The sequence below is a fragment of the Zalophus californianus genome, chromosome 6 (genome assembly GCF_009762305.2).
Source record: "Zalophus californianus isolate mZalCal1 chromosome 6, mZalCal1.pri.v2, whole genome shotgun sequence".
Taxonomy (NCBI): Eukaryota; Metazoa; Chordata; class Mammalia; order Carnivora; family Otariidae; genus Zalophus; species Zalophus californianus.
This window is the reverse complement of record NC_045600.1, coordinates 125,506,871-125,528,317: the sequence shown is the minus strand read 5'-3', so window position 1 is coordinate 125,528,317 and position 21,447 is coordinate 125,506,871. Positions and strand designations below refer to the sequence as shown.

At 44.7% G+C, this 21,447-nt stretch overlaps 1 protein-coding gene across 12 annotated transcripts in view; it reads right to left on the bottom strand.

The window, feature by feature from the left end:
- APBA2 (amyloid beta precursor protein binding family A member 2) overlaps nucleotides 1-21,447 on the bottom strand; it is a 232,821-nt gene that overhangs the window by 34,462 nt on the left and 176,912 nt on the right. For all 12 annotated transcript variants that reach the window (XM_027572490.1, XM_027572488.1, XM_027572487.1 and 9 more), the window contains 2 exons: nucleotides 9,151-9,231; nucleotides 7,922-7,958 (listed from right to left, as the gene is read on the bottom strand). In XM_027572490.1, the coding sequence (XP_027428291.1) occupies nucleotides 7,922-7,958; nucleotides 9,151-9,231 (118 nt within the window). The remainder of the gene's footprint in view (nucleotides 1-7,921; nucleotides 7,959-9,150; nucleotides 9,232-21,447) is intronic.

Sequence of the window (21,447 nt, the reverse complement as noted above, 5' to 3'; positions counted from 1 at the left end):
ACAGGGGACCCTCCATCCACACAGCAGGCGTCCGAACAGCACAGAGCACCTCCACGTACTGCCCTGCATTGTGCAGAACTCTGGCATAATCTCCAGGGGTTAGTGTTAAGTGTAAAAAGGAAGAAGGAGGGCGCCTGGGTGGCTCGGTGGGTTAAGCATTTGCCTTCAGCTCGGGTCCTGAACCCAGGGTCCTGGGATCAAGCCCCATAGAGTATTGGGCTCCCTGCTTGGTGGGGAACCTGTCTCTCCCTCTCTCTCTCTGCTACCCTCCCCTGCTTGTGCTCTCTCTCTCTGTCAAATAAATAAATCTTTTTTTTAAAAAAGATGGAGAAAAGGGTTTTAACTCATTACCATTTATCTAAAAAGGGGGAAAATTCACCTAAGATACTAAAAATATGTGAAATGTTAAAACTGGTTATCTCTAGCAGGAGGAAAGGATTTGGGAGGCGGGGTAATGGGGTAAGAAATTAGACGCCTTTCATACACCCTGTTTTCCATACTTGGCTTCAGAACCATGTAAGTGTTTTATATAATTACAAAACAAAATTCAATGAAAAAGCAAATTCCTAAAGAAAAAAAAATGCATCTAAATGTGTATGCAGTTGTGACATGGTAATGAAGAGAACTATTCTGAATGATTTTAAAACACGGTAATTTGACAATCCATCCCTCCTGGGCTATCCTCTGAAGACCAAAGTCAATGCAAATGAATCTTGAATTGTATCTGTAATAATCATATGTCCTTGGTGATGTTGGTCTTGTTATTCTGAGACTATTGTATGACTGATGGAATAAAACAAATGCAGAATTACGTTGGTGTCCTTGAGGATGGGGATTTGGAGCACAGGAAAAAGTACGAATGTAAAAACCCTATAGTCCAGACAATATGAATCGTGATGCATTTTATCTTAAAATCAGTATGAATCATGACACGCTTTATCTTAAAAACATACAGGATGTTAGTTATCTATATACACACATAACAAATTATCCCAAAACTTCACAGCTGAAAACAAGAAATATTTATTTGTGTCTGTGGGCAGGGGGATCCAGGTGCAGCTGACCTGAGCGCTTCTGGCTCAGGGACTCTCCCAAGGCTGCAGCCATTTAGAACAGGGGAGGCTCCACTTCCAAGTTCACTTATGAGGCTGTTGGCCAGAGACAGAGATCCAGCAGGGCCTAGGTTTCCCAACCGGGGTTTCAAATAGAGGCTTTTCCATTCCATATACTAACATAAAGATAAATGTAATGCATGTCAAATAAAAATGCCAATAGAAATTTTTATTGTGTAACTGCTAAGCTAATTCTAAAGGTTCTATGGAAAAATAAATACATAAGAGGATCCAGGAAGTTCTGAACAGGAATGATGGTGACAGAAGGCAGACATTAGCCTTCCGGGTAGTAAAATGCACTATAAATCCCCAGTTACATAAAGCAGCTTGATTCTGGAACCTCAGTGGAGACCCAGAAACAGACCTAGGTGTAAATGACAATGTATTATGTGATAAAGGCAGCATTTCAAATCAGAGGGAAGAATTCATGGAATAGTTTTGGCACAAATGGTTAGCTGTTTGGAAGAAAATGCTAAAATGTAATTCTTTCTGGATCCATATACCAACATAAATTCCAGATAAATTAAATATGGAACTCATTCGAATAAAATCATAAAAGTTCTAGAAGGAAAAAAAATAATGGGAGTGTCAAGGTTGGGGTGCCTGGGTGACTCAGTTGGCTGAGTGTCCAACTCTTGATTTCAGCTCAGATCGTGGTCTTGGGGTCATGGAATTGAGCCCTGCAACTGGCTCCACGCTCAGAATGGAGTCTGCCTGAGGTGCTGTCTCTCCCTCACCCTCTGCCCCTCCCCCCACTCCCGCATGCTCTAAATATATAAATAAAACCTTAAAAAAAAAAGAGTGTAAAGGTCATACTAATCTCAAAAACTTAGTAAATCCAAAGGAAAAAGATGAATACAGTTGACTACATAAAATACTCAGCAAAGTAAAACTTGGAGGGGCACCCAGGTGGCTCAGTCGGTTGAGGGACCGACTCTTGATTTTGGCTCAGGTCATGAGATGGAGCCCCACGTGGGGCTCTGCGCTGAGCATAGAGCCTGCTTAAGATTCTCTCTCATTCTTCCTTTGTCCCTCCCCCCAACTCGTGCTCATTCTCACATTCTCTATCTAAAAAAAAATAATAATAATAAAATAAAATGCATTTTTTAGAAAAGTAAAAATATGGAGGTTCCTCAAAGAGTTAAAAATGGAACTACTCTACAACCCAGCAATTGCACTACTGGGTACTGACATAAAGAATACAAAAATACTAATTCAAGGGGATACATGTACCCCAGTGTTTTTAGCAGCATTATCTATAAGAGCCAAACTATGTCCATCAACTGATGAATGGATAAAGAAGAGGAAATGCACGCACACACACACACACACGCACACACACACACACACACACACACATGAATATTATTCAGCCATAATAAAGAATGAAATCTTGTCATTTGCAAGGATGTGGATGGAGCTAGAGATTATTATGCTAAGTGAAATAAGTCAGATGGAGAAAGACAAATACCATTGATTTCACTCATATGTGGAATTTAGAAAACAAAACAGATGAGCAAAGGGGAAAAAAGAGAGAAAGGCAAACCAAGAAACAGACTCTTAACTATAGAGAACAAACTGATAGTTACCAGAGGGGAGGTTGGAGACGGGATGGGGGAAATAGGTGATGGGGATGAAGGAATGCACTTGTGATGAGCACCAGGTGATGTATAGAAGTATTGAATCACTATATTATACATCTGAAACTACCCATAACACTGTATATGAGCGAACTGGGATTTAAATGAAAACTTTAAAAATGCAAAAATATCAAAAGATGATGGTAGCTTGGGGAAAACTTTTACAATATAAATCAAAGGGCAAATTTCCTTTATATGTAAAGAACAGTGCAAATCAATAAGAAACACCAAAAATCCAACAGAAGAGTGGGCAAAGGAAATAAACAGACAATGTATAGGGACATAAACACAAATGGCTTGTAAACACATGAAACAGCATTTGGCTTCACTTCTGATGAAGATGTGTGCGTAAAATCAATTATATACCACTTTTCATCCATTGGCCTGGCTACAACCCCACGGCTGGATGGCTCACAGTGTTGGTGAAGCAACACTCTCACACACAGCTGAGGGTGGTGTAACCCGTCTCCTCCCTCTTGGGCCATTATCTAACCAAGTCGGTGTGTGGCTGGCCTGCAACCCTGCTCTATCTAGGAACACCTTCTGTGAGGGAACACACACATGAACACGGAGACACATACATGAGGCTGCTCACTGCTGCACTGACCAGAAGCAACCAAGTAGTCCACAGCGGACTGATTAATACCCATCATATGTCCACGAACCTGAATCCTGGGCAGCCACTTAATAATTAGGTGGCTCTATAGTAGCTTGGTACCAAGAAATGAAAAAGCAAAGTATAGACCCATGTGTCCAAGTGTAATGTCTACTTTAAGAAAAGGGTCTACAGTTTTGTACATGTCCAAGAAATTTCTGGAAGGATTCACAAGAGACTCAACAGTAGCTTCTATTGCAGAGAGGGATTAGGGGTCTGGGATGTGCAGGCAGAAAAGGGAAAAGTACAGGGATGTGCAGATAGAGAAGGGAAATAAGGATTTCCAGGGTAGAATGCATTTTTAATTCTTATGGCTTCTGGCTTGTTCTAAGAACTACTCAGAAATATCTTAACAAACCTCTAGTGAATAAAAATTCCTATTTTAAAATCTGTCTAATCCCTGTTCATGACTCCATTTGGGCAAGATCAAACACTGTTTGTAAGAAAGGAAGGTCATTTTGGTTTTCATAACCTCCCTTTGGAATGCTCTGGGCCCTGCTGGTCCCCAGGATTTACCTTACTCCAGTCTTCCTGCCAACAGCACCCCCAGACCCATGCCCACGAGCCTGGCCCCTCTGACAGGCTAAAGTGGAAGAGATGTGAGCGGCCTACAATTTAGGAGTCTCATCTGAACAGGCTCACCCCAACTGCCCATTTTAAGTCAGAGAAAGACAAATACCATAGGATTTCACTCATATGTGGAATTTAGAAAATAAAACCGATCGTAAGCATCCACTGCATGAAAATAACCAAGTGGCTTTATCATTGTGAGGACCCCCAAGAGAAGGAAGGTGTGACAAGCAAGCTTGGCAGGGATGGGGGGGCCCCCACGTTCTCACAGGTGGGTAGTTTCAAAATAGAGACGGGTCGTGAGGGATCCCGGGGCCCTGACACTTGAGGACAGGCCACATTCTAGCACAAAGCTAGAGCTGTTGGTGGGGTGGGGCATGTTTCAGGACACCTTGCATGAGCTTTGGCTGTTGGATCAGAGCAGTGTGAGGAGCAGAATTCTATCTATCAGGTTTTATTCTGAAACTGCCAAAATTAGGCTCCACCGCTTGGGACCAACACCAAACTTTGGGTTTTAATGAACCCATTTCTGGTTTTATGGAAAAGCTAGACTTTTACATAGACTTATTCAGAGGTGGATAACCATCTGGTCCAGCTGGACTCATGCCACTGCCAGCCTCCATGTCCCGCAGTAGGGGACATCCTGCGGGTCCCACCATTCCTCACCACTCTGCGATTCCTCCCCGCAGGGAAGGTGGCAGGTCCTCTGTTCAACAGAGCCTTCTACAAGGTTTCCTCTGCAGTGTCAACCTTCCCAGTCAGAGAGGGGCCAAGGGGGGGTCAATGAATCCTGGAATGTTCTCCTACAGATGGCAGTCATGGGAGCTTCATCCCTCAGGTGCCTCTGATGAGAAAGGGCTGCAACTCGGAGCCTGAGAGGGGCCAACAACTGACTTCTGGAAGGTTCTCCTCCTGTGGACTCCCTGGAATCTGAACCATGTGTCTGCTCCAGGTGAAGGCTTTTCTTCACCTGCTGCATGCTGAGGGTTGCTCAAGCAATCCATACGGGGACAATGAGCTCAGACTCCCACCTGGGTTTCAATCCCTGGTGACCTTGAGTAAATGACTCACCCTCTCTAAGCCTCAGTTTATTCATCTGTAACACCACCTACCTCTTAGTGCTGTTAGGAGGACCACTGAGATAGTATATTTAAGAAGTGTGCCTGCTCAACAGAAGCACCCAATAAGAATTCCCTGGCCTCATTATTGGTGGTAGTGGCATACGAAGGAGGTAGGAAACCATCTGGTGAGGAGCTCATGCTGCAAAGTACCCAGATATGGGTCTAAGAGCACCAGCCATCAGACCTCAGATGAATTACTTGAACCTCACTTTTCCCAACCTATAGAATGGGGGAAGCATCTGCCCCTCCTGTGGTGGCTGACATGAAGTAGGTGCATGGCTCACATCCCTGGGATTAGCACATACTAAGTGCCCAATAAATGTTAAGACGGTGTCCCTTTGACTATTACTATTATCTTTCATTATTAACAACAGTTATTAGGTTTGTGAAACAAAGCATGCGCTGGGACTGAAGGCCATCCCCCCTTAAAACTCCAAGGAGATTTTCCTCCAGTGTGATTTCTCAGACCCAGATGAGGAGGAAGGCCTGCTTCCCCATCACAGTTATCCTGGGCCTTCTCAGCTCTTCAGACTTTCAGCTGGAGGACTGAACAAGCCCTGGGGACTCCCCCACCCTTGAAACGCTCACCGGATGGGGTACAGCAGGCACTGGGGGCTTGCTCCCTCAACACTCATCTCCAGACTTTCTCCCCTGCCTTCTTAGAAAGCCAAATACTTGATCCTCCAGCCAACCCTGAAGTCCAGGGCACTGGTCATGTGGCACAGCTCTGGTCGATGAGGGACAAGGAGAAGGTTATTGAGTCGGTCTTCAAGGTCTTTTCAGGTTCAACTAAACATTCAGATTCACAAGGCCTCCTGAGTTCAAGTAGACCTGGGGCTGCTTCCTCAGAAGGAATAAGGCAGGAACTGCAGTTTGCCAGTTGGACTCTTCTGTAAGTGTCCACACAGCCGTCCAGGAGCTAGGCGGGAGCCTGAGGGTATGAAACGTCCCTCAAGGAGGGAGTGTGGAGCCATCCCGGTTTAAGACCCTTATGTTCTCAGGGGCCAGTATCTCCGACAATCACTCCACGGGTGTGCCTAACAGGAGATATTTTTTTTTTTTTAAGATTTATTCTTTGATTTTAGAAAGAGGGACAGCCAGCCAGGGTGGGGCAGAGGGAGAGAGAGCATCTCAAGCAGACTCCCCGCTGAGCATGAAGCCAGACGTGAGGCTCGATCCCAGGCCCCCGAAACCATGACCTGAGCTGAAACCAAGGGTCAGACGCTCAACCAACTGAGCCACCCAGGCGCCCCAGGAAATTCTAAATTAAGGCTATCCACACTATTTTGAGCTGGTCACAAGCAGCTTTAGCCCATCGGAACTGGTTGGAGGCGTCCGACATTGTTTTGATTTGGTTTAGAACAGTCTAAGCTGGTTCAGAGAAGTGAGTCTTCTGGAATGCTGCAAGTGAGAGGTACTTCTCAGAGCACCTAGGCATGGATACTCCTTCCTGGTCCTTCTCCACCACCCACCCCTCCAGTTAGGGAGCTGACTCAAGAGCCAGGGGAGTCTAATGTCCAAATCATTCCCCTAGGCAGTTTGAGGGAGTTCTACCCACATGACACTATGATACTTTGAAAAGTGAGCTTCTTGGATCCACAAGAGCCCACCTCACTGGAACAGTGTGGCTGGTACACGCCATCCTGGCATTCTGACCACCCAGGAAAGTGATGCATCTTCCCTATTTATGAGATATCGAGGCCTCTGAATCAGGAACCTAATCAACCCTACTATGGGGGCATGGAGTGGGTGTTGTCTCTTCTGGCCAATCATTAGGTCCTGAAAAAAACTAAAACTAGCCAGTTGGATTGGAATTATTATAACCTATTATGACCTGATGAAAACCAGTTTGATCCAGTTTTAACCATAAGCACCACATGTAAACAGCTGAGCAAAACCCATCTGAGCCTGCTTGAGTTGGTCAAAATGGAATCAAGTGTATTTGAACAGTATAACATGGATTCCAACAGTGTGAAACTGTTTTTAATCTAGTTTGACCAACACTGAGCCAATATAATGTTGAACCTGCCGAAATTGGGTTGAGCCACTCAATTCATTTTCAACCAGTTTGAATTGGGTTATCCTGATTCAAACTAGTCCCTTGAAAAGATATTTGGGGGCCTCAGTTTCCCAGATGTCAGCTCTTTACTAAAAAGGAAAACCAGGGTAGGAAAGGTTCTAAAGTTATTTATCTCTGATGACTGATTTACCTTACTCCCATAAATATTCATAAAAATTAATTACCAGCTTACTGAAAGAAGTAATAAAATCCACACTTTTTATTGTAACACTAGCAACAACAGGAAACAGCCTCCTGGCTAAAGAAAGATCCTATTTAAGAGGCCCTTTATGGTGTTGTTGGAGGACCTTGGAAAGGAGCAGCCCAAGCTTCCCTGAGGCTAGTCAGACAGTGCAAAGTTGGCTCAACACTGAATGCTGAAATCCAATATTAACCCTCTCAAAAAAGACAGGAGAATGGAGGGAAATGAAGTCTGATAAAGGAGTAACAGCCTGTATTTGGATGCAATTATTTCCACCCTAATCAAAAGTGTTAGATCATAATGAGCTGCTTATACAGACATATTTCAATTTTTAACCCAATCGATAATCAACTGAACCACCCCCCTCCATACCAATATGGGCTTACAAAGTGCTCCAACAAACCAAATGCCTGAGCACCTTTGCTTATCATAACACTGTTTTTACCTCAAAGGTGTGCTTTCTACACAAGCTTTGCAGGAGAAAACCAAAAGTAAAAATACCATTTGCTTTGAGAGAAAAATGCAACTGTTCTCTAAGAGAAGAAAATTCAAGGTCACTTACCAGCCACAAAACTTGGAAATGATGCCACCTTCTTTGTCTGTGAGGAAATATGAAAAAAAAAAAAAACAAAAACAAAACAAACACATGACAGTTGTAAGTAGATGGCCTGAAAGATCTAGACTAAGAAGAGTACCGTATGTGAAAAGCTAAACCCCACTGAGTGTCTGATGTTCCTAAGAAGTCAGCTCCAGAAAGCAAACCAATGGCATTCAGGCACCATGGTGTTTAGGCAGGACACATGGAATCCATTCCCATGGGAAAACTTGGGGTACAAAAGGCCATCATCTAAAACATAGGGACCCCCAGATTTGCATGTCACTGCTAGAAGGGAGCCTAGAGACCATACAACCAATGATTCTCCCCTGCCTCCCTGGAAAGCCAAATACGTGATCCTCCAGCCAACCCGGAAGTCCAGGGCACTGGTCATGTGGCACAGCTCTGGCATACAACTAGATAACAGCCACATTAGTGTGTGTAACCCAGGAAACCACTCAAGACTGGCACAACAAACTCCACAGCTAAATACAGACAAGAGGACACACTGTAGAGGATAGGAGGGGCAGATACACGGTCAAGAGCTAAATGGACCCGTGGGACTGTCTGAGGGAGGGGGAGTGCCATATGCTTGGAGAGGGGAGAGAAACAGATTTTCACACCAGTGAGCCTGCATGGGGAAGACAAATCCCCATAGCATTTGGCTTTGAAAACCAGAGGGACCTATTTCATGAGTTCTTACAACCAGCAGTACTTAAAGCCTGGAACTTTAAAAACCAGCAGGATCATGGGAGAGCTGGGAGGCTGAGAGGAAACTGAGTCTCCGACCTTAAAGAGATGCTTCTAAACATCCTTTAGTGGAAAAGACAGCCCTTCACAACAAAGAATGTTCTGGCCCAAATGTCAATGCTGCCATTGTTGAGTGACCCTAACTTAGAACATAACTGTCAGATAATGGAGTAGAATGAGTTTCTGTCAAACCGGGGAGCACAAATGAACCCCACACACACGCCATTGGAAACACATGAACACATAGTGGTATGAGCCTGAATCAGCAGGAAAGAAACTTTTCTTCCTTCTCCTACAGGGACACCCAACTTTGCTTGACTGAATCCCCACTTCCAAGGCACTGGCTGGGATGAGAACATGGCGGAAAGGGTGAGCAGACCGTGATGGCACGGGTAGCTCCAGTACTAGGACCTTAGGCCACAACTCTTATCCTTGGAAAAAATTACCTCTGGGGTGTTGTTATTGTCCACGGGTCCATTGAGATCAGAGCGTTGCTGCTTCCTTGGCTGCTCCAAACCATTGCACACCTGGAAACCAGGAAGTGAAAGATGAATATGGTGCTTTTATAGGTTAGAGAAATAAACCAAGATACAATATGATACAATTTTATGAAATGCATGTGTACGTAAGTATGTGCTTGTATATATATGTGTGTCTGCACATACAGACATAATTTAAATTCTTCTGCAATTAACATGTATTCTTTTATATTTATAAAATGTTTTTGAATCATATTTTCTTTTTTTACCATCTGTCACCACACAACATTATTACAATATTATTGACTATATTCCTGTGCTGAACTTTTCAACTCTGTGACTTATTTTATAACTGGATGTTTGTACCCCTTAATCCCCTTCCCCTATTTTGCCCATCACCCCCCCCATTACCTTCTGGAAACCACCAGTTTGTTCTCTGTATTTATGAGTCTGTTTTTTTTGTTTGTTTGTTCATCTGTTCTGTCTTTTAGATTCCACATATAAGTGAAACCATATGGTATTTGTCTTTCTCTGTCTGGCTTATTTCACTTAGCATAAGACCCTCCAGGTCCATCGATGTTGTTGTAAATGGCAAGATCTCATACTTTTTTATGGCTGAGCTATGTTCCGTTGTGTGTGTGTGTGTGTGTGTGTGTGTGTGTGTGTGTGTGTGTGTGTGTATACGCCACATCTTCTTTCTCCATTTTTCTATTAATGGACACTTGGGCTGCTTCCGTATCTTGGCTATTGCAAATAATGCTACAATAAACATGGGGGTGCATCTATCTTTTCAAATTAGTGTTTTTGTTTTCTTTGGGTAAACACCCAGCAGTGGAATTACTGAATTATACGGTAGTTCTATTTTTTAATTTTTTGAGGAACCCACCCCCATACTGTTTTCCACAGTGGCTGCACCAATTTACATTTCCACCATCAGGGCAAAAGAATTCCCTTTCTCCACATCCTCAGCAATGCTTGTTATTTCTTATCTTTTTGACTTTAGCCATTCTGACACATGTGAGGTGATACCTCCCACTGTAGTTTTGATTTGTATTTCCCTGATGCTGAGTGATGGTGGACATTTTTTCATGTGTCTGTTGGCCATCTGTACGCCTTCTTTGGAAAAGTGTCTATTCATGTCTCTGCCCATTTTTTAATATGGTTTTATTTTTTTGGTGTTGAGTTGCACAATTTTTTATACATTTTAGATATTAACTCCTTATTGGGTATGTCATTTGTAAATACCATCTGCTATTCAGTAGGTTGTCTTTTTGTTTTGTTGATGGCTTCCTTTGCTGGGCAAAAGCTTTGTATTTTGATGAAGTCCCAACAGTTTATTTTTGCTTTTGTTTCCCTTGCCTCAGAAGATGTATCTAGAAAAATGTTGCTACGACCAATGCCAAAGAAATTACTGCCTGTGTTCTCCTCTAGAATTTTTATGGCTTCAGGTCTCACGTTTAGGTCTTTAATTCATTTTGAGTTTATTATTGTGTATGGCATAAGAAAATGGTCCAGTTTCACTTTTTTTTGCACGCAGTTAGCTGTCCAGTTTTCCCAGCACCATTACTGAAAAGACTATCTTTCTCCCATTGTATATTCTTGGCTCCTATGTTATAGATTACTTGACCATATAAGCATGGGCTTTTTTCTTGACTTTCTATTCTGTTTCATTGATCTGTGTGTCTATTTTTGTGCCAGTACCATACTGTTTTGATTACTACTGCTTTGTAGTGTATCTTGATCACTGGGATTGTGATACCTCAGCTTTGTTCTTCTTTCTCAAGACTGCTTTGGCTATTTGGGCTCTTTTGTGTTTACGTACAAATTTTAGGATTATTTGTTCTAGCTCTAGGAAAAATGCTATTGGTATTTTGACAGGGATTGCACTGAATCTGTAGATTGCTTTGTGTAGGATGGACACTTTAACAACATTAATTTCCATTCTATGAGTATGATATGTCTTACCATTTGTGTCATCTTCATATTCTGAATCAGATTTTCTAATTTTATTATTTAATATCATTTAATTGTGGTAAAACACACGTAACATTAAATTTACCATCTTATCCACTTTAAGTGTATAGTTTGGTGGCATTAAGAACATTAACATTCTACAGCTATCACCACCAGCCCTCTCCAGAATTCTTTTCATCTTGCTCATCTGAAATCATGTATGCATTAAACATTAACATTAAACAAAATTCCCCATTCCCCTCTCCCCCCAGACCCTGGTTGCCTCTGTCAATTTAACAACTCTAGGAACCTCATATAAGTAGAATCTTATCTTTTTGTGACTGGCTTGTTTCACTTAGCATGATGCCCTCAATGTTCATCCAGGTTGTAACATGTGTCATAATTTCCTGCCTTTTTAAGACTGAATAATATTCTACTGTTTGTATATACCACATTTTATTTATCCATTCATCTATCAATGGATGTTTGGGTTCCTTCCTCCTTTGGCTATTGTGAATAATGCTGCTCTGAACATGGGTACAAATATTTCTTAGAGTTCCTGTTTCAATCCTCTGAGTATACACCCTTAAGTGGCATTGCAGGATTACACTGTAATTTTATTTTTAATCTTAAGGAACCCCCATATTGTTTTCCAGCAACTGTACCATTTTTACATTCCCAGCAACAATGTCCAAAATCATATTTCTAAGAAAACCTGAATTCTTAGTTTAATGCAAATTCTAAACTCTAGAACCTAAATTCTTTGGTTAATGCAAATTAGTCAATCTACTACTAGAAAAAACAAAATGTTCCAAGGACACATCACAAGTCTTCTCTTAAAGAGGACATCAAACCAAAATTTTAATTAACAAAATTTAAAGTCTAGGTATCTCTATTTGGTGCCTTGTGCCATCCAGAAGATAGAGGACAAATAGAAGGATAGAAGATAAGTCACTCTACAAATCCCAAAGGAGGTTTTAGTAAGCCATCATGTGAAGTTTCAGAGCTGTCTGGAAATAAATTATCAAGCAGTAACAATATAATGATGATGATGATAATGATGACATTAATGAAAAGTTATACTTACAAATAAATACATTTATATTATAAATATAAATATCTACCACACTCGTGTTTCTTTAGAAATAAGTAAGTTACACTCTTTCCACTCCTGCTTTACAGTTGACAAGACTGAGGCTCCAGGTGTTGGCAATAACGGACTGGTTCCCACAGGTCTAGGTGGCATAGCAAGATGTCGCTGCTGGTCTTCTTCCCCGGCTAGACCGTTACTGTTGTGTTCCTTAATGTCCTTCAATCTCTCTTGGAGGGCTAGAGAAGAATGAAGAGACATTGGCCCACCCTCCTGACACTGAGGACACCAAGCAGACCAAGGATTCCTAGCTGAGTGTCCCCTCCATAACTACAAACACTAGTGCACCTCAGAGGCAGTGTTGTGGGGGGTGGGGAGGGCAGGGATGGCTCAGATAGGAGGTGGCAAAAGTGGGGCTGCGCTTCAAGCATGGGGAAGATTGTGCACAGAGGAAGAAAGGAGGGCATCACCATCTCCCAAGAGAAATCAGAACTCAAGCTACAAGAAGAAATGAGGCTTTCCTGGAATGGAGGGGATACAGAGATGCCGCTGGGGCCCAGGAGGGTCTGATGTCTGGTTGGTCCCTGCTTCCTTTGCTGGAAAAGCCCAAAGAACTGTCCCTACCCCCAAGCCCTATGAGCTCTCAGATAATGCACATGGGCCCTGGCTTCATCCTGCTGCCCCAGTAAGTTCCAAGGTGGGGCTCTGGGGCTCGGGCAGGTCTGGGACCGCTAGCATGCTCCTCCGCCCGTCCTAGACCTCCTCCTGGGAGCTGAACCCATCCTGCCCTAGATGAGAGGACTGTGATCCACCCGGGGTCTCCATCCCAGTAGACCCCGTGCTGACCAAGGCGAGTGGACAGTGCCCCTTCTCATAGGGCTGAGCCTGACTTGGGGATGATTCCTGCCAGGGTCCTCCTGGAGCCAGGTTTGTTTCCCAGCCTCCTAGTTAAGTCTTCCCTCTGCTTCACTGGTTCTGCACCTCCCTTTGTGGCCAAGGTAGACCAGGCAAAATCTCCCAAAGGGTACAATGGAAACTCTCACCTCAAATGCTGTTCCTATCCACCTTAAGTAAAACTCCAATTTGCGACGTCCTCCCAGAAAACCTTCTGTTGTCTTGTATTCTTGGCTATTTCGAGGTCTGCTTAAAGCACATGTATTTTCCCTCTTGTTTGAAAGAGCTCTAGTCTAGTGACTTTTCCTAGGCTGAGTTCACAGACTTCATTTCCTGAAGGCCTGCACTGCCTTACTAGAAGCTAGATGGACGATACTCATCTCCAAAAACCCTAAAGGAACAAACCAACCAACTGACAGATGAAAACGGGTCAACCACATCTATTATAGACTGGATATGTTTCCACCAATTTCATATATTGAAGCCTAACCTCCAAGGAGATGGGACATTTGGGATATAATTCGGATTAGATGAGCTCGTAAGAATACAGCCCTCATGAATGGGATTACTGTCCTTACAAAAGAGACCCCAGAGAGCTTCCTCACCCCCTCCACCATGTGAGGACACAGCCAGTAAGGCTCTGGCTATGAACCAGGAAGTGGCCCCTTACCAGACACCAGATCTGCTGGGGCCTTGATCTTGGACTTCCTACCTCCACAACTGTGAGAAATAAATGTCTGTTGTTTACAAGCCACCCTGTCTGTGATATTTTTGTTATAGCAGCCCGAATGGACTAAGATAACGCCACTTCTACAAACGTTACAGCTTGGGGTGGAATCTAAATTTCCTGCCATGAATGTAGGGCAACAGACTTTCATCAGGGTGCCAGATGCACTGTGGGAAATGGCAATGTCGGGACTCCTGCTCGTCGTACACTGGGTGCCTTTGGCAAATGGAAATGCCCCTCTGGGGGATGCAGCCCCCATGGGGTGAGGGCTTGGCCAGGGGGCATAGGCTGGATGCTGTGCCCCCACGCCAGTCCTTGAAACACCTGGCATGGAGCCTATTGGGCAATACAGGGCCTCAGATCCACTTATAATGACAATTTCTCCCCAAAGCTTCTACAGGCTAGACCCTTTCCTCCGTGTCAGCATTTTCTCCACTCATCACCATGACAACCATGTCTCATAATCAACAGCCGGGGTTGTTTTCAGAGAGGTGGGCTTAGGAGAGCCCATCTGGCGCTCTAATTTTCATCTCGAGGGCAAGGCGGGGGTGCGCTTGGCAGCATGGGGCACAGCATCTGAAATTAACATCATAGAGGCCCACATGGACTTGGGGCTCCCAGCATCTGAGATGGAGATGCTATTTCATCCTTCTGTGCACTCGCCAAAGTACAGTAGCCAACCCCACCTCAGAAAGAGAGGCCAGACAGGGATACCTGAGTCCTTCCCAGCCGACAGGGAAGCAGGTGAGTGCCGAGGGGTGTTCTTGGCGCCACGGGCTGGAAGCCGCACCGACCATCCCCTGAGAGAAGATGCTGAGTGAGACGTGTGAAGTGAAACCTGGTGGGATGAAATGTCGTAGGACCCCCTCCCCAGCGCCCTGAGAACAGAACACGAATGTGTGGCACAGATGGGTCATGACATGCCAGGACCAGAGATAACTGCTCAGGCCTAGGGATGATTTGCCTGCAATAAAAATATATTCATTTGAATAAATTGTTCTAATAAGGATCTTGGCTCCAGCTGGTGAAACTAAAGCTAGGATTTTTTTTTTTTAAGTGTCAATTCGGATTTTGTGTGCTTGATTAAATGGAAAATACAGCAATATAACCCACATGGCTTGACGTGAAACCAAAGCAAACTAGCACGCCCGCATTCACGCCATCTGTAATAAAAACCAAACATTCTGGAGTTCTCCTGAATGACAAGCATGTTAGTGACACACGGAGGGAGAGTGTCAGCTCAAAGCCAGGCAAGCCACAACCTTCCCACTGAACTGTGCTGTCTCCCCTCACTCTGACTCGTCAGAGACATCCCAGGCTTACAGATGACTCGGGTAGGTGACAGCCTTCCCTGGGAATCACTTCCTGCTCCCTGCTTTCCAAAGGCTTCGGTCATCCATCAGAGATGCCTTCCTCTGTCCCACACAACAGGGGTCAGCTGGGACCCGCCGCCGCCTGCCGGGTGCTCACGGGTGGCCACGCTGAGAGGATCAGGTCTGACTGAAGGTCTGCCTTTGCACCCTGAACATATTTCACAAGCCCTTCAACCTGTCTCCTGACAGGCAGGTGGCTTAGAAAAATGACAATATTGTTCTTTTTCTTCTGTCCCTCTTACAATTCTGATCACTCCCATGACATCTGTCTGGAGGAGAATGAGAGCTTGGGGATGAAGTATTTATTCTTATAATAGTCATCCCCATGGGGGTGATCATATCTTTTTGAAGCCAATCTGTGGCTTCAAAGAATCATGACAAGGTCCATTAGGGAAACCAGCCAGTCTGTCTATCTTTTAACATCTCCAGGCGGGCCTGTGAACAGGAGGGGGGAAGGAGAGTCTCTCCCCACATTCCCTCCGCCCACCATCCAGATATTTCATGGAACATACCTCTACTAAACAATTTTGCATCATCTGTCCAAAGTTCAAGCTTAATTGTCCTCTTGTTATTTACTAAATCTGGCAGCCCTACCTGGGGCCTGACAGGCTGCCACGTCCACTGAGCGCCCCCGGGGCACACTCGGGGCCTGGCCTTGTTCTCTGCACCTGGTTTGCTAAAACCTCCCCTACCACTGACCACCAGGACTGCCTGGCATGTCCTTGACTTTGTCCTTCTACTGGTGCCTGGGGTGCTTGGTCCAGCATTTCAGAGCAGAAGCGAATTTTCCTAAACTGGCCTTTGCATGTCAACCCTTTATGAAGCACTGTGCAAAAAGGCTGCGTCCAGGGCGCCTGGGTGGCTCAGTCGGTTAAGCATCTGCCTTTGGCTCAGGTCATGATCCTAGGGTCCTGGGATCGAGTCCCACATCAGGCTCTCTGCTCTTGCAGGGAGTCTGCTTCTCCCTCTGCCTGTCCTCCCACTCGTTCTCTCAATCTCTCTCTCAAATAAATTTTTTTTAAATGCATTAAAAAACACACAAAAGGAGCACGTGGGTGGCTCAGTCATTAAGCATCTGCCTTCGGCTCAGGTCATGATCCCAGGGTCCTGGGATCGAGCCCCGCATCAGGCTCCCTGCTCTGCAGGAAGCCCGCTTCTCCCTCTCCCACTCCCCCTGCTTGTGTTCCCTCTCTCGCTGTGTCTCTCTCTGTCAAATAAATAAATAAAATCTTTAAAACACACACACACAAAGGCTGCATCCACATGACCAGTCCCAAGCAAGCATCTACTGGGTGTCCTGCATGGCACTGGGTACCTTACATTGAAGCCCGGAAGACACATACAACAAAGTTCTTGACCCGGGACAGCTTCCCATCCAGCATGGTACAGCTCAGCAGTCCTGCTAGCTTCAGACCCTCGGTGGGGCAAGCCAGAGAACGATCAAATACACATAAGAACAATGGCAGTTCCTGTGTGATCCGACCTGAGGGGCTGAAGAGGGGAGCCCCTAGGCTGAACCCTTAAAGGTTGGGGGCAGTTAAACCTTTTTCATTTGCGTGCAACCAGGACCCTAGTGCATTTCTGGAGGAAATGTAAAATGTTGAGCCATCATGGAAAACAGTATGTGAGTCCTCAGGAAGTTCCACACTGAATGCCTATGTGATCCAGGAATGCCACTCCAAAAGAGCTGAAAACAGCTATCTACACAAAATCTTGTACCGGAATGTTCGTGGCAGCATTATTCATAGCAGTCAAAAGGCAGAAACAACCTGAGTGTCCGTTAACAAATGAATGATAAACAAAGGACGATGTATCCCTTCGATGGAATATCACTCAGCCAGGAAAAGGAATGTGGTCCTGACACATGCTAGAACATGGTGAATCCTGAAAACAACATGCTAAGTGAGAGAAGCCAGACATAAAAGGTCACATAGCGCATGATTCCATTTAGATGGAAATGTCCAGAAACAGGCAAATCTGTATCTAGAGAAAGCAGATTTGTCTTTGGCATGGGCTGGAGAATGGGGAGTGACTGTTTATTAATAAATATGAGCTCTTCCTTTAGGGTGATGAAAATGTTCTGGAACCAAATAGTGGTCATTGTACAACAATGCACTAAATGCCGCCAAACCATACACATTAAAACGGTAAATTTTATTTTATGTGTGTATCACTACAATTTAAAAATGATGTGGATGGGGCACCCAGGTGGTTCAGTCGGTTAAGCGTCCAACTCTTGACTTCAGCTCAGGTCTTGATCTCAGGGTCCTGGGATTGAGCTCGTGTCGGGCTCTGCACTCAACATGGAGTCCACTTAAGGATTTCTCTTGCTCTCCCTCTGCCCCTACCCCTGCTCTCTCTAATAAATAAATCTTTAAAAATTATTTTTAAATAATATGGAAAGAAAGAATAACCAGAGCCCTTTAAGGATCGAAGACGTACTACCCCTGCCTGTGACACTCACTTTAGTTTAGCTGAAGGTCACCCACCAGCTTGTGCAGGACTAACACTCCCCTTGGACACAAAGGCCAAAGGAAGTAGGTGGGCTGTCCAGATGGCATGGAGACTCTTCCCTCCCGGTCACCTGCCTCACACACCAGGATGTCACACTTGGATTCAATTGTGGAAAAGAAGGGGGTTCCACCTCTTAAAGCAAAGCATGCTATGGAACTAGGGAGTCTTCCATTTGGTTTCGTTCAATTCTCAAAGAGAAAACCTACACCGCCCCTTTCTAAAACTGTGGCTGGGGGGCCAAAATGGCTCCTTCTCCCACAGGTTCTACGAGTTAGCTGCGAACACCAGCATCCTTTCCCACCCTGCTAATTTAAAAGTGAGAAGCCCTGTGTGAGCAGAGTTTAATGACAGCAACCCTCCAGAGCAGAAGAACAGTCTCTTGGCCTTATGGCAGGCTCTTGCATTCTCCTGGGAGACCTGAGGCCTCTCCCACACCCAGCCTGGAGCCCCGCACTCACATTCTTCTAAAGCTAGCTTGACATCTGAAAAATGAAGGAAACAGATGCACATAAGTCAAAAAGAAATCAACTGACCAATACTAAGTCAGTGTTAGAATTCCATTTCCAGAGGCATTTTCTATATTGGACTTGTACTTGTCTAAACAGGCCACTGTTCCCAACATGGAACTGCTATGCCCAGCTCTCTGTTTCAGTCAATATTATTAGTCCTAAGTAATGAACAACTCAATGGAACTGCGTAAGCCTGCAAACACTAAAACAAAGTCCTATGATTCATAATTTGAAAAATACATTTAACCAGCTAATATGTAAAGAAGATACCAACAACCCAGTTAGCTTCTACTAAATCCACTTGTTCAACTTCTATGATTATATAATGTAGAATATTTGGTTTTTCTAACACTTAGGAGAAGGAGAGAGAGTAGAACTAGCTGTTTTTTTTTAAGGATTTTTATATATTTATCTGAGAGAGAGAGAGCACAAGCAGGGGGAGGGGCAGAGGGACAAACAGACTCCCTGCTGAGCGGGGAGCCCAACATGGGGCTCCATCCCAAGACCTCAAGAGCTGAAATCAAGAGCCGACTGCTCAACCGACTGAGCCACCCAGGCACCCCAGAACTAGCTGTTATTTTAATGATACATTTGACAGTACATTTTTATTTGAATGATACCAACAAAGTAGGACTTCAACTATCTTACTTAAAGATGAGCAGACCCACTGCCTTGTAACCACACACACCAGGGACCACAGGGCCAAATGAGTGCGGTCCGTTCATCTCTACTGTGACTACACCAAACTGGTTTTGACTGGCCCAGAATGTGTGTGTGTGTTTGTCTGATACTGGTTACATGGGTTCAGATTGGCTCAACTTGGTTTTAGATGGTTCAAATTGGCTCAGGCCAATAAATGGACCAAGAGCCTTTTCTCTTTTCTTACTGTCTTATATTTTATATACATAAAATAAAATTTATTATTTCAACCCTTTTTAAGTGGACGTTTAAGTGGCATGAAATGCAGTCACACTGTTGTGCAACCGTTATCACCAACCATCCACAGAACTTTTCATCTTCCCTAACAGAAACTCTGCACCCATTAAACACTAATTCCCCATTCCTGCTTCCCCAGCCCCTGGCAGCCAGCATTCCACTCTCTGTCTCTATGAATTTAATTACTCTAGGAACCTCATATAAGTGGGATCACACAGGATTTGTCTTTTTGGAGAACTGGTTTATTTCACTAAGTGTGGTGTCCTCAAGGTGCATCCATGATGTAGCAGGCGTCAGGATTTCCTTCCTTTTTCAGGCTGAGTTATAATCCACTGCATGTAAAAGTCTTTTCTTTTTATTTTTATGTATATGTGCTGCTGAAGCGAGCACTCTTTTTATTTTTTTTGAAGATTTTATTTATTTGAGAGAGAGAGAGAGAACATGAGCGAGAGAGTGGGGGGTGGGGGGGAGGGGGCAGAAGGAGAGGGAGAAGCAGACCCCCCGCTGAGCAAAGAGCCTGATGTGGGGCTCAATCCCAGGACCCTGGGATCATGACCTGAGCCAAAAGTAGACGTTTAACTGACTGAGTTAACTGACCAGGTGCCCCAAAAGTCTTTTCTCTTGTACTTTATCAGTGTAACTGTGGCACAGAAAACAATCCTCCTACAAATACCAAAAAAATCACCATGCCATGATCTCTGAATATGGGCCAAACTGCCCATAGTTTAGGTGACTTGGAATTCTTTGGGTTCATTCATTATGTTTCATTCTTCTTGGCACTTAAAAGGGCCCTGGAGATTAAATATTAATCAGATATTAGGCAAGAAAAACCTTGGGCAGCAATTTCACTCCACAACATCTCCCATAATTTGCAAATTCGATTCAGCAAAAAGAACTCTGACCTGCCATTGGTCTTGTTTCCAGAGCAGGTTTTGAGGACTGGTGAGTGGCTAGATCGCCCCTCTTCTATTGAAGATTAACATTCATATTTCTCTTTTTTAATCTTTGCATTGAACCATTTTCGTTTTTTTTATTAGGTTCAGTTAGCCAGCACACAGTACATCATTACTTTTTGATGCAGTGTTCAGCGATTCGTTAGTTGGCGTGTAACACCTAGCGTTCATCCCCACATGTGCCCTCCTTAGCATTCATATTTCTTGAAGGGACTAGTGTGCTATCTTTATATACTTGGGTCCCAGTGAATGAATGAATGAAGCAGGGGAGAAGAGCTTCTATGTTCACTACCTAGGGAAAAAAGGAAGCAGGGGTGCCTGGGTGGCTCAGTCGGTTGAGCATCTGACTCTTGGTTTCGGGTCAGGTCATGATCTCAAGGTTGTGAGATTGAGCAGAGTATGCTTGGGATTCTCTCTCTCCCTCTCCCTCTGCCCTTCCTCCTGGCTCTTTCTCTTCCTCTAAGATAAATAAATCTTAAAAAAAAAAAAAAGGAAGCAGCAGCAGAAGTGATCAAAAGATCCGAAAAGCACCCCCAGACACCTGGTGTGGGTGTGGCATGGTCCAGGTCTAAGCCTGTCTGACAAAGACACTGAGACAGGTGAGTCTGTGTCAGTGTGCATAATGGTCAAAGCCAGCAGACCCAGAGGCTCTGGGAAGGAGAGTTAGGGGCAGATACCTCCCTGCTGGCACCAAGGGTGGATCTGATGGGAAGCCAGAGACTCAAAGGCTGAGTGGGGAGTGTTGGGGGAGAGGGAGGGCTGCATCAGAAACCAGAGAGGGCAAACAGGTCTCAAATCAGAGGCCACTTGCAAGTGTCTGGGCCAAGGAAGAGGAAGGCTGACCAAGGAGGGTGAATGGGCAATTTCCCCAAACAGCAACATCCCTCCAACCTTACAACGTGCCCAAGCTTTTCTCCTGAGCAGCAACCCCACATCCGGAGTCTAGTTCAGGCTCGCTGACCTATATGGCCTGATTGTTCTCACAGCAGGATAAGGTGGCCAACCATGGGGGGCAGATCCAGCAGTGCATCGGCACCGAAGACAGCATATGGCCATCTCAGTCAATGTCTCTTAAATGGAGACAGGAACCAGACACAAGCCTGGGCCACGTGCTCCCCGTTGAAACCAGAGGAGCCAAACAATGAGATTCCGTAAGCCCAGTTCCAAACATCCTTCAGCTCCAACAGTTTGGGCCTTGGCTTGGTCTCAGGTGGAGAGAGACCAGCTTCTCTGGTGTGACCATGGAATCAGCAAACAGACCTGGACCTGGCACGTTCTGGAATCCGCCAGCAGCCCTGGGGGCGCCATTTGGTCC